General features: G+C 43.9%; 1 protein-coding gene across 8 annotated transcripts in view; it reads left to right on the top strand.

Annotated features, from left to right (window-relative positions):
• Positions 1-12,242, top strand: part of LOC135109947 (N-fatty-acyl-amino acid synthase/hydrolase PM20D1-like) — a 19,497-nt gene extending 7,255 nt beyond the window's left edge. For 3 of the 8 annotated variants that reach the window (XM_064021863.1, XM_064021859.1, XM_064021862.1), the window contains exons 4-13: positions 606-682; positions 1,120-1,293; positions 2,819-2,905; positions 4,143-4,276; positions 4,365-4,560; positions 5,361-5,501; positions 5,809-5,925; positions 6,544-6,664; positions 8,817-9,104; positions 10,487-12,242. In XM_064021863.1, the coding sequence (XP_063877933.1) occupies positions 606-682; positions 1,120-1,293; positions 2,819-2,905; positions 4,143-4,276; positions 4,365-4,560; positions 5,361-5,501; positions 5,809-5,925; positions 6,544-6,664; positions 8,817-9,055 (1,286 nt within the window). In that variant the 3' untranslated portion in view covers positions 9,056-9,104; positions 10,487-12,242. Of the gene's footprint in view, positions 1-605; positions 683-1,119; positions 1,294-2,818; positions 2,906-4,142; positions 4,277-4,364; positions 4,561-5,360; positions 5,502-5,808; positions 5,926-6,543; positions 6,665-7,237; positions 7,512-8,383; positions 8,610-8,816; positions 9,105-10,486 lie in introns of all 8 variants that reach the window. The other 5 variants (XM_064021865.1, XM_064021860.1, XM_064021861.1 and 2 more) reach the window with 3 other exon arrangements.
• Positions 12,243-12,580: the final 338 nt, after the last annotated feature.

The following is a 12,580-nucleotide window of genomic DNA, read 5'->3' on the forward strand; positions in this document are numbered from 1 at the left end:
TTACTTCCTCTCCTTCCGTCCTCATTTACTTTTTCTTTCTTCATCTATTTCCTAATCCTCTTCTCTTTCTTCCTTCTCTTCCTTCCTTCACCCCTTCATTCCTTCATGGTCTTCTGTGTTTGCTTGTTTTCTTTACTTCTTTTCTTTCTTCCTTCCCTTCCTTCCCTCCTTCATTCCTTCGTCATCATTCTTTTTCTTTTCTCCTCTTTTTATATATATTTTTTTTCTCCTCTCCCTCTCATTCACCTCACTCATTCCCACTCATTCCTGCTTCTCACTTTACCTGCTCTCTCTCTCTCTCTCTCTCTCTCTCTCTCTCTCTCTCTCTCTCTCTCTCTCTCTCTCTCTCTCTCTCTCTCTCTCTCTGTGCCATATCTCTCCTCCCTCTCCCTCTTCTCTCCCTTCCTTATTCATTTTTACCCTCTTTTATATCATTCCCACTCTCGTCTTTCTCTCCTTCCCTTCCTGTGTCCTCCGCTCCCTTCCCCTCTCCCTATCTCATCTCTCTCTCTCTCTCTCTCTCTCTCTCTCTCTCTCTCTCTCTCTCTCTCTCTCTCTCTCTCTCTCTCTCTCTCACTCTCACTCTCTCTCTCCTTCCCCTACAGGTTTCCCCAACGTGTTCAACTCCTCTATAATCGAAGTGGAAGTGGTGAACAAACTCTCTCTTCTACTGACGGTGAAGGTAAGTGACCCCTGCGTGACCTGACCTGACTTAACCTAACCTAAGTTTACCTAACCTAACCTGACCTAACCTAATCGAAGTGGAAGTGGTCAACAAACTCTCTCTCTTTCTCTCTCTCTCCTTCTGACGGTGAAGATAAGTAACCCCTACGTGACCTAATCTGACCTAACCTAATTTGACAACCTAACCTAACTTGACCTAACCTAACCATAGACACTCCATATGAATAGATTATTTCTCTCCCCTGTACCTATCATTATGACCTTTATCCTCACCTGGATCCCTACCTTACCTGTATCTTCATCTTACCTGCACTATCTATACTTGTCTATATCATTACCTGCATCCGTAACTCACCTTACTTCACCTCACTTATATCACAGACTCCTCTATACTTTTCCTAACCTCACCTGCGTCCTTTATATCCACGGTGACAGGGCGCCCAGGACGACTTCATGCCCTACCTGCTGATGGGGCATATGGACGTGGTACCCGTGGATAAGGAGAAGTGGACCCATGACCCCTGGGGCGGCCTCATCATGCCGGACCCTTCGACGGGGGAGTCTTACATCTGGGGACGCGGCGCCATTGATAATAAAGTGGCCGTGATTGTGAGTGTCAGAGAGAGAGAGAGAGAGAGAGAGAGAGAGAGAGAGAGAGAGAGAGAGAGAGAGAGAGAGTATTTACTGGCTAAATTTTGTGGTAGTAGTAGTAGTAGTAGTAGTAGTAGTAGTATCAGTAGCAACAGTAGTTGTAGCAATAGTAGTACAGTAGTACTAGTAGTAGCAGTAGTAGTGGTAGCGGTGGTGGTGGTGGTGGCGGTAGTGGTAGTGTAGTAGTGGTGGCAGTATCAGCAGCAGCAGCCATCCACACCTCACTCCACTTTCCACACGTCAATATTCCACGCCTCCTTCCACACCACCAGTCCACACACACACACACACACACACACACACACACACACCCCACAACACTTCCCAAACACCCCGCCATTTCTTCCCTCCTTTCTTGCTTCTCTATACAAAGGCAGTCCTTCACTCCTTCACTCCTTCACTCCTACAGATGTTCCTGCGTCCCCTCCTGCAGTAGTAAAAATGCAGGCATCTTATCCCTTCCCCTTGTCCCTGTTTCCCTTCGTTCCCCTTAAATTCCATCATCTTTTATCCCTTTTTATCCCTAGGGAAGCATAATATTATTGTATTCCTCCTCCTCCGACCCTTTGCAAGTTTTCTTGTTTCCCAGTAACCTGTTTCTTTGTCCCTGTATATCTATTTCCCTTTTTGTCCCTAGGAAAGTATAAGATTGTTGTATTCTTCCTTCTCCCATCCTTTGTTTTTCCTGTTTCCTTGTTTCCTGGCGTTTACCCAAGTTTCTCTACCTCTGTTTGTGTCCTTTTTTTTTCTTCTTCTTTTTTTCCTTAGTTTATCCTCAATACAGTGGTACTTTCCATCTACAGTAGTTTCCCATTGACAGAATACCCAGTTTTTTTCCGTTTTCTCTTATTGTTGTTTCGTCTTTAGTCAATCGATCTGTTTTCTTTTAGTCACGTTTTTTGTCTTGTCTAGTCTCCCCCCTTCCCCCTAGTGAGGAGCAGTAAATCATTTTCTGTTTCCTCCTCCTGTTGTGTCTGTTATCAAATAATTTTCCTAGTTCATGATGTTTTCTGTCTATCCTCTCTTCAGTTAAGTGTCCCTTGTTCCTTTATTCTATTGGTCTCTTCCTTATTCCAGCCAAGTTTTCATGCAGTCCCCCCCTTGATGAAGATAGGTAACTCGTTTTCTGTTGCCTCTTATTATTATTGGCGATCTTAGACAATCAATCAATCAATTTCTTTCTTATCGCAATAGAAGAATAGTAATCCGTTTTCTGTTGTTCCCTATTACTGTTGTGTGTCAGTAACTAAATCATTCAGTCAATTAATGTCTTTCTCTATTACAATCACGTGTTTTTTTTATTTTTTTTTATTTATCTAGTGCTGCATTGGGAAGGACTAGTAACCCTTTTTTTCTCTTCAGTCATTCAGTCAATTAATCTCTCTCATTACAATCACGTTTTTTTCTTCCTTTTTTTTTTTTTTTATTTCGTCTCCCCTCGATGACATAACCCGTGTTTCTCTCCCTCTCTCTCCTGACGCAGGGTATAATGAGTGCACTGGAGTACCTCGCCAGGACGGGATTCCAGCCTGAGAGGACCTTCTACGTGGCTTTTGGACATGATGAGGAGGTGGGTGGTGGTGGTGGTGGTGGTGGTGTGTGTGTGTGTGTGTGTGTGTTTTCTTCTTTCTTTACTTTTCTTTTTTTTTTTTCGTTCTTATTTATTTCATTTTTGTCTTTGTTGTTGTTGTTGTTGTTGCTGTTGTTGTTGTCTATCATTATTATTATCACCAGTATTATTTGTATTATCATTATTATCATCATTATTTCAGTCTTCTTCTTCTTCTTCTTCTTCTTCTTCTTCTTCTTCCACGTCTCTTTGTCCTTCTCGCTCCTTCCCCCTTCACTCTCTCATTCGTCGTAATGTTCATTTTCTTATTTTCTTTCTCTTTTTAACCTAACTCTCCTTTCATCTACTTCCCCCATGCTCTCTCTCTCTCTCTCTCTCTCTCTCTCTCTCTCTCTCTCTCTCTCTCTCTCTCTCTCTCTCTCTGGCTGGCTTCTCAGAACTTCTTAAATTATAAAACATCACCAGGTTTTTTTAATCACAAAGGTAAAACATCGTCTCTAAAAACCAAGGAGTTCTCTCTCTCTCTCTCTCTCTCTCTCTCTCTCTCTCTCTCTCTCTCTCTCTCTCTCTCTCTCTCTCTCTCTCTCTCAAAAGATATCTGTTATCGAAAGCAAGAAAATTACTTTGTTGCTATGCAGTTAGTAGTAGCAGTAGTAGTACTAATAGCAGTAGTAGTAGTAACAGTAGTAGTAACAGTAGTAGTAGTAGTAGTAGTAGTAGTAGTAGTAGTAGTAACAGTAGTAGTAGCAGGAGGAGTAGTAGTGGGGATAGTAGTAGCAAGGTTGAGTTCGATTATGAGTACAGTTACATTGCAATATCCCAATACACACACACACACACACACACACACACACACACACACACACACACACACACTGGAAGGAAGGATAGGTAAAGGGTATAGGGGTGACCTAGGCTTGGGGAGGCGGACGGGGCGGAGAAGAGCAGGCTGGGAAAGGAAGTGGAGATGGGATGACCTGTCTTGGAGAAGCGAGACACACACACCCATCCACCCACCCACCCACCCACACACACACACACACACACACACACACACACAATGGATAGATGAGTGAGTGGGTAGTTGGATGGATGGGTGAAGGAAAAACACTCTTGAAAACACTTGTAGTTGTCTCTGTGGCCTTGAAAATTAGTCGTGGTGGGAAGGTAAAGCGTTTCTGAATACGGTCGTGTCTCTCTCTCTCTCTCTCTCTCTCTCTCTCTCTCTCTCTCTCAGGTGCGAGGCAAAGACGGGGCAGGTCATATGGGACGCCTTCTGCAGGAACGAGGCGTAAAACTCGACTTTATCCTAGACGAAGGCCTCCCTGTAATGAAGGATATGATACAGGGCATGGACAGACCCGTGGCGGCGTGAGTATATACACACACACACACAAACATACACACACTATACAGTTACACCGCTAAGCTACTTCACCTTCTTCTTCGCCTTCTGCAGGATTGGCGTCACGGAAAAAGGCTGGCTGTCTATGGACCTTGAGGTGGAGGGCCCCGCTGGTCACTCTTCCATGCCGCCACTGGTGTCCGCTGTGACGCGCCTCTCCAGGGCCCTCGTCGCCTTGGCAGATAACCCACATCCTTCAATGTTTGGGAGTGGTCCTGAGAGTGATATGCTGGCGTACCTCGCGCCTAAGGTATGTGATAGATAGGTAGGCAGGCAAGTGGTTGGGTGTCTAGGTTTGGCTTGAAAGTTGGTTGGTTGGTCACTCACCCACTCGCTAAGGTATGGAGTAGATAGGTAGGTAGGTAAGTGGTTGGGTTCTCAGGTAAGTGGTTGGTTCGTTAGTTGGTTAGGTTAGACAGGATAGGTAGGTGGGTAGATAGGGTTGTTGTGAGGCAGGTGGGCTGTTACGTGTGTATTTGGTATGTTGGTTAGAGAGCTTGGTTCATTGGCTGGTTAGTTAGTCAGTCACTCACTCTCTGACTCATTCAGATGCATTTTCTTTAATAAATCGATGTGTGTGTGTGTGTGTGTGTGTGTGTGTGTGTGTGTGCGCGCTCACACACACACACACACACACACACACACACACACACACACACACACACACACACACACACACACACACACACACACACACACACACACACACACACACACACACACACACACCGGACAAAGCAAACCCCTCAATGACACACATGCACACACAAACTTACGTGATAATAATAATAATAATAATAATAATAATAATAATAATAATAATAATCATAATAATAATAATAACAATCTCCCATCTCATATAGTTAAATGAGACACTTTTTAGCAGGAGGATCACCCATCACTATCTTCCTAATCGCAATCCCAATCCTTCCCTGTTGCTTAATCCCAACCCTCACTCCTATCCTGACCCTCATCCTAATCTTTCCACTACTATGTATATTGCAAACGTTTACCTTCCCCCCCTTATAATTTCATCCCCTCTGTCTGCAGGCATCGTGGCCCCACAAACTGGTCTTCGCTAACCTGTGGCTGTTCAAACCCATATTAGAGATGGTACTGAGTTCCAAAAGAGAAACAAACGCTCTCATGCGCACCACCACCTGCGCTACGATCGTCCGCGCAGGTGTGAAGGTAAGTCAGTTAGTTGATTGGTCAGTTGAAGTAGCAGTGGGGTTTCATCTGGTTTTCATCTCTCTTCCTTCATCTTCCTATTCATTCTATTCTTTCTTTTTTCTTCCGTCTTCTGTTCCTTCTTCGTTTAATAATTTCCTTCCTTTTCATTCCTTCCTTCCTTCGTCCACTCATCCTTCTCTCCCTCCCTTTTTTTCATCCATCCATCCATCCTTTCTCCACCATAAGCACCACCACCACCATCATCCTCTTTTCATCATCCTCACTACCTCCACCACCAACACCACCACGGCTGTCCCTCCTCCAGGAAAACGTGGTGCCGTCCTTCGCGCGTGCCACCATCAACCACCGCATCCATCCGTCCCAGAGCATTAAAGAAGTCATCCAACACGATCGAAAAGTCATCAACGACCCCATGGTGAAGGTGAGAGTGAAAGTGACGGATAAATGATGCGGTAATGTTGTGAATGTGAGTGTAGTGATTGTTGTTGTTGTTGTTGTTGTTGTTGTTGTTGTTGTTGTGTGTGTGTGTGTGTGCGTCTGGTGATGGTAGTGATAGTGGTGTGGATGATGATAGTGAGGAGGTGAAGGATAAGGATGATGATAATGATGATGATGATGGTGATGATGATGGTGACAGCGATAATTCTGATGGTGATGACAGTGAAAGTGATGATAATGGCCATAATGATAATGATAGTGATTGTAATAGTGATAGTATTGTGTAATAGTAAGGATGACAGCGATAATGATTACGATAAAGTCGATACTTATGGTGACGGTGATAGTGATGATAGTGACATTGATAGTGATGTTGGTGATGATAGTGACGATGATAGTGATGATAGTGACGATGATAGTGATGATAGTGACGATGATAGTGACGATGATAGTGATGACTGCGACGATGATAGTGATGATAGTGACGATGATAGTGATGATAGTGACGATGATAGTGATGATAGTGATGACTGCGACGATGATAGTGATGATAGTGACGATGATAGTGATGACAGTGACGCTGATAGTGATGGTACCGCAGATCACGAATTTGGATGGTACAGAGGCCCACCCGGTGTCCCCCTATGGTCCAGAGGTTGCCCCGTGGCGCCTCCTCTCTGCATCTATTCACCATCACTTCCCAGAAGCCATCACTGTCCCGGGTAAAGTACCTGCCTGTCTGTCTATCTGTCTGTCTCTAGGTATTTAAGTGCCTATCTTTGTCTGTCTATCTGTCTGTCTGTTTGCCTGTCTCTTTCTACTGTCTTTGTGTTCACTATTAATGGTTTTTAGTTTCTTTCTATCTTTCACTACTTCTATCTTTCATTCCATTACTTTCTTGCCCTCCTTTCTTTCTTCTTTCCTTTATTTTTCGACTGATCTTATTTTTAATGTTTTTTTTTTAACTATTTTTTGACAGAGAGAGAGAGAGAGAGAGAGAGAGAGAGAGAGAGAGAGAGAGAGAGAGAGAGAGAGAAATTTTGTAGGTGTTTGCGTGGGAACTTTGTGCGTGGGAACTTAAAAGTGTGCGTGGAAACTTTTGGTATGCGCTGGATGTGTTCGTGTGTGCTTGGGTGTGGATCTCTGTCACCATCCCTCTTGCATGCCTGTCTGGTGCGTGGTCCTTAGCCTGAGGGTGAAGGAGGCGCTGCAGGAGTAGACGATTGTGCCTTGCATTTTCGTAGCGGCGATGCGTGGTTGCGGTATATCAGTGGGCTTTGTGTCTTCTTGGCCAGATCTGATGCCCGGTTTCACGGACACTCGCCACTATCTGCCGCTGACTGGTAGGGTGTACCGCTTCAATCCCACCTTCTTGCATGTCTCGGAGATGGTAATGGTGCACGGACATGACGAGAGAGTCAGCGTGTCCTCTTTTACTACCGCCGTCAGTTTCTATCACCACCTGATCCTGACGGCAGACCACATGGTGCCGCTGAGATCCCCTCCTGGTCGCAGAGGCGGTGAGATGTGAGCGGCGCCACTGGAGGTTGTCACTATTGGTAGGATCAGGTGGGGGCCTCTTGTAGTTGGTGGGAGCATAAGGATGGTGAGCGTTGTTTAGCGACTCACGTATCAAAATGTTAAAAATATTGAGTTTTCAAATTAACACTTCTCTATGTCCACGCGGTGCTTTTCTTTCCTTTTCTTTCCTTTTCTTTAAAATATTAAGTTTTCAAATTAACACTTCTCTATGTCAACGCGAATTTTCTTTCCAATCCTTGATGGTTTTGTTTGAGGAAATATTGTCTCGCTGCACGGCCGTGGTATATAGCAAACCTCTTGCTCTTTATCCCCACGTGGTGCTTTGTAATCCCTTTGTAATCCATGGTGCTTTTAGGTGAGGAAAGGGACGCTTTGCCTCGCCCTGTCTCACTAACCACTAACCTGGTGAACACTACTGTCCGCCAACAAAATCTTCGTCGTGACAATCCCGACTATTGTTATGGCTGACTTACTTCACTCGTGTTCAGGTTCCACATGGTTTCTCTGCTCAACAAGAGTCCTAAGTGAAGTTTAAGACGAGCCACGCGTGACTGAGAACATAAGACAACAATAAAACAAGGGAAGCTGCAAGGAACCGTCAGGTGTACACGTGGCAGTCCCTGTGGTACGAGCAATAGAGTTAGATACATTAAGTAATTGATACAAGTGGATACCTAATACCTAGATACGTATGTACAGGTAGGATGGTAATTGGATAAAAACAGGTTGGTCAATATGCAGGTGGTGGATTAACTGGGAGATGAATTAGCTTTTACCAGGTGTGTGTGTGTGTGTGTGTGTGTGTGTTTGTGTGGTTGTGCGGGTAGGTGGGTGGGTAGGTTGCGAAGTTGAGTGCATAGGGTGTGCTTGCGCTAAGGCGTGCAGCCCCTCACCTGCAGGGCTCTTGGTGGGCAACACGGACTCTAGACACTACATGAACCTCACCTCGACCGTGTACCGCCACTACCCGGTACTCCTGACACCCGGGGACGTGGCCACCATACACGGCAACGACGAGCGCATCTCTGTCACCAACCTCCTGCAGGCCGCCCGTGTGTACCACCGCGTCATGGTGTGGGGTGGGCGGTGGACTTAGCGAAGAGGTGCCAGGAAGGCGCTTGGCAGGTATAATCAAATGAACAGTGCCTGCATGTGCCTTGCTGGACCTTGTGATGGTTCTACTTAATCTTTCCTCTTTCAGCATGTTCTTTATTTCCCTGTCCTTCATTTACGGGGACCGCGGTAGGTTCTCACGGTTTCTTGTTTCTGTGTGGCTTCCCTGGTGACGGCATCCAGGCAGTTCTTCAGTGTGACGTTATCTCTGTGACGCAGGTTTGCTGGTCGGTAATACGGATACCAAACACTATCTCAAGCTGACTTCTAGGGTGTACCGCTTCAACCCCGTCTCTTTGCGCACCTCGGAGATCAGCATGTACCACGGACACAACGAGAAAATCAGCGTCTCTTCTTTCACCACTGCCGTCTCCTTCTACCACCATCTCATCCTGGCGGCGGACATCCAGGTGGCGCCGCTCAAATCCTCACCTGGCCACAAAGCCGGTGAGCTGTGAGCGGCAGAGCTTGCAATGCGCCACCGGGGACTGTCATTGCTAACATCAGGTGGGATGTCTTGCAGTTGGTGGCAGCTGACCGTATGTTGTGTAGGACTGGATAGGGAAGTGAGATTAAGGTCGGAAAAGCGAGGCAGGGAAGGGAGGGTCATATGTATCGCATCATTATTGCGCTATGCAAAAATTCATTGCACTAAAAGCACCGTTTGAAGTATTCTAGGAGAGAAAATGGTTTAGAAGAGTAGAATCTGTAACCCGTAGCCAGTATCATGTTCATAAGCGGCTGTAGATTAAAAAGAAAAAAAATCTCAGAGGTTTGTGATGAAGGGAACGTGCTAAATAACAGGGAAAAGAACACAATACAAGGGATATCCTCAGTGGCTTCCAAATAGTAGGAACTGCAATTGGTGTTTGCAGTGTGCCAAGGGGAATGTTACAATACTAAAACTGCCCACAAACCTTCATCACCAATGGCCGCTGCGCCACCTCCACCACTATAGAATGGCCCTGTATAGACAGTGCTTGTGAATGACGAAGGTAGCAGAGAAATTCACGCTGAAGTAAAGGTATAGATTTCCTCTTTTGGTTTGAGTCTTTAGCTTATCTTCCTCGTAAGAATCATTAGCATTTTGGCTTCGATTTAAAAAAAAAAATAAATAAAAATAAAAAACGAAGGAAAAAATGGGTCTATTTATTTATTTTTTTTTTCTGAAGCTTGGCATAACAGCCTACCCTAGCTTGCCTATACGTGATATAAACATTTCTCGTATATCCATGAACCCCCAACTCAATCTTAGGAGTTTCCAAGCTTTTAAGACCACCAATGCATCAGTAAGTATGATATTTACCCAGCTCTGTTACACTGTCTAGCTACCTGACTATCTAGCCTAACAACCATCATCCTGGGAGTTTATAAGCTTGTAAGACTGACAACCAAGTAATCTGGCTCTCCTTTCTCTGTGTCACATCAATTAACTCAAGACTTGTATTCTTAAAGGCTTTGCTGCTCATCAGGATTGTTTTCACAGGCCATAGAAATTAATAGTCAGGTTCTCTTGTGTATTTTACCTCCAGACGGTGCAGAATAATCGTTAAACTGTCAATAGACTAGTGAAACTGCCCTTGAAAATCCAAATAACTTTCAGTAGAACCTGTGAAAACGACAATGATGATAGCAACAAGAATATTAACAACAAGCACCACCACCACTACCACCATCAACCACAACAACAATTAGGCTACGTAGTATAGACCAAGCACATGTTTTAACCATTTATCTATTTCCTCCTAAACGGTGTCATGCTTCATTATCAGGTAACCTCATACCCTTTAATCATTAGCAGTAATTAAGGTGATCTCGCCCGACAGGTGGACAATTAATTAAGGTGTTGATGCTGACGAGACACTAATTACCGCTATGCTATCCTGCAGGGTGACGAGGAGGGGTCAGGAGTGCCACGCCTTAGCCTCATATTGTTCAAAGGAACAAGATCGTGGAGAGAACTGAAGAAGGATCCAATACCATTACGGCGTTTCTAAACCTTTTTGCAAGCTCAGAATCCTTTGCACCTTCAGATTATAAGGAAAATGTTATTCTTTTTGCTATCAGGTGTGTGTATCCAGTATATGCATAATGTTTGTGAGCCTTTACCTAGCTCAGAATGCCTTTCACCTATAGATTATAATGTCAGGTACACATGTTCGCCTCCTATACTGTTTCTGAAATCTTTACAGAGGTTCAGAACCTCAGGTGAATTACGAATGCTTTCATGGACTTTTATTTTTCTTTTCCTCCAAGTTCAGATTCTTTGCATTTTGTAGAGGTAAGAAATACAATACTTTTTTTTTTCAGTTAAATTTGTTCCTAGTAACTGTTTTCTTGATTTTACTTCATATCTTCAACATTTGTGACTCCAGGAGTCTTTCATGAAACTCTGCACCTGTGTTTATCTGCCAGAACAAACTGTCACTGATGCTGAAACCGTCATCTTTCATTACCCAGAGCGCTTGGCATGTTTCTGTCTGTCCGTCTCACGTTTTCGCAGTAATGATCTCAACTTGTGGGATAACTTTAATATTAATGGACGTGGAATGATAGATAACCTATAGTGATAAATTGAAACATTTCCAAAACCTCGACCTTGCTCAGAAGTTGTCACGTTTTCTACGAGCAGCTCAGTTTATTTTGTCGCAACGCACTCAATGCATCGCTCCCACGTACGGGCGTCTTGTAGAGAGTAGAGGTACATTGGTTGTGTTAAGGAAGTAATTATAGATCGATCGTCTTCAGTAGTAATACAGAAAGCGTTTAGGAGATAGTTAAGAAATGACTGTTTAGATGTTAATGATAAATTGTTTGTGCTGATCAGAAATAGTAATAGACTGGGTGCGTTCAAGAAAATAGTTATATATAGTTTGGGTGTGTTGATAATAATAGTATGTAATAGATTGACCTGTGGTGAAAAAATTAACAACAGATTGTGTGTGTCGAAGAAAATAATTGCAGATTGGGTTGTGTTGAAGAAAAACATAAATAGATTGGACTGCGGTGAAGAGAAAGGGAGAAAAGACTGAATTCATTGTCTGCGTTGGAAAACAGTAATATATTGAACTGTGTTGGGGAAAAAAAAGTAAATTCATAAGCTATGTTAGAAAAATTGTAATAGATTAGTTGTATTAATATAAGTCATTGTTCCTGGAGTGATTTAATAACATGTGTAACAAAATCCCAACACTGCACTTGCCCTGAACCCAATCCTACCATTTTTGAGCCTCAGCCTCTACGGGATCTAACATAACCATATTCTGAAACACTACACCGTATCTACACTACATTGAAAAAGCTCTAATTGAAGTGACACGGGTTTCTAAGGGTGTTTTATCGTTCTAGTGAGAGATTAACACGATTTCCACACCATGAACAGAAGAAACGCCCTTGGGAAGACGGCTGATCACCTCTGTGGCCTTTGCAAATAGCCAGGACGAGAGAGCGAGGCGTTTCAGAGCACTGGCTATGACACCACAGATAAAGAAACACAGACAGAGAGAGAGAGAGTTTCCTAGTGGTTATCCTATACTGTCCTTCCCTATCCTTACCCTTGGACACCGCCTCCTTCACCCACACATCCTGTCACGCTTCCACTGATACTTGTTCTAGATAAAGGAGATGAATAAATGTTTGAATCTTGCTTTTGTATTAATGATATGTGTCAGAGAGAGAGAGAGAGAGAGAGAGAGAGAGAGAGATAATGTGCGTAATTTCAAAGTAAATGTCTTTTTTTTTTCTTTCATATTTTTCTGTCTGGGATTATAAATGGAAAAATGATGATGCATTAAATTTGGAGGGTTTTAGGGTGTCTGTTGAGAGAGAGAGAGAGAGAGAGAGAGAGAGAGAGAGAGAGAGAGAGAGAGAGAGAGAGAGAGAGGAGACTGTGTGTGTGTGTGTGTGTGTGTGTGTGTGTGTGTGTTACATAAAAGAGGGGACTGGAGGAGATGGGGGGGGATGGTTCGGAGTAAAATACTAGG

The sequence above is a fragment of the Scylla paramamosain genome, chromosome 19 (genome assembly GCF_035594125.1).
Source record: "Scylla paramamosain isolate STU-SP2022 chromosome 19, ASM3559412v1, whole genome shotgun sequence".
Taxonomy (NCBI): domain Eukaryota; kingdom Metazoa; phylum Arthropoda; class Malacostraca; order Decapoda; family Portunidae; genus Scylla; species Scylla paramamosain.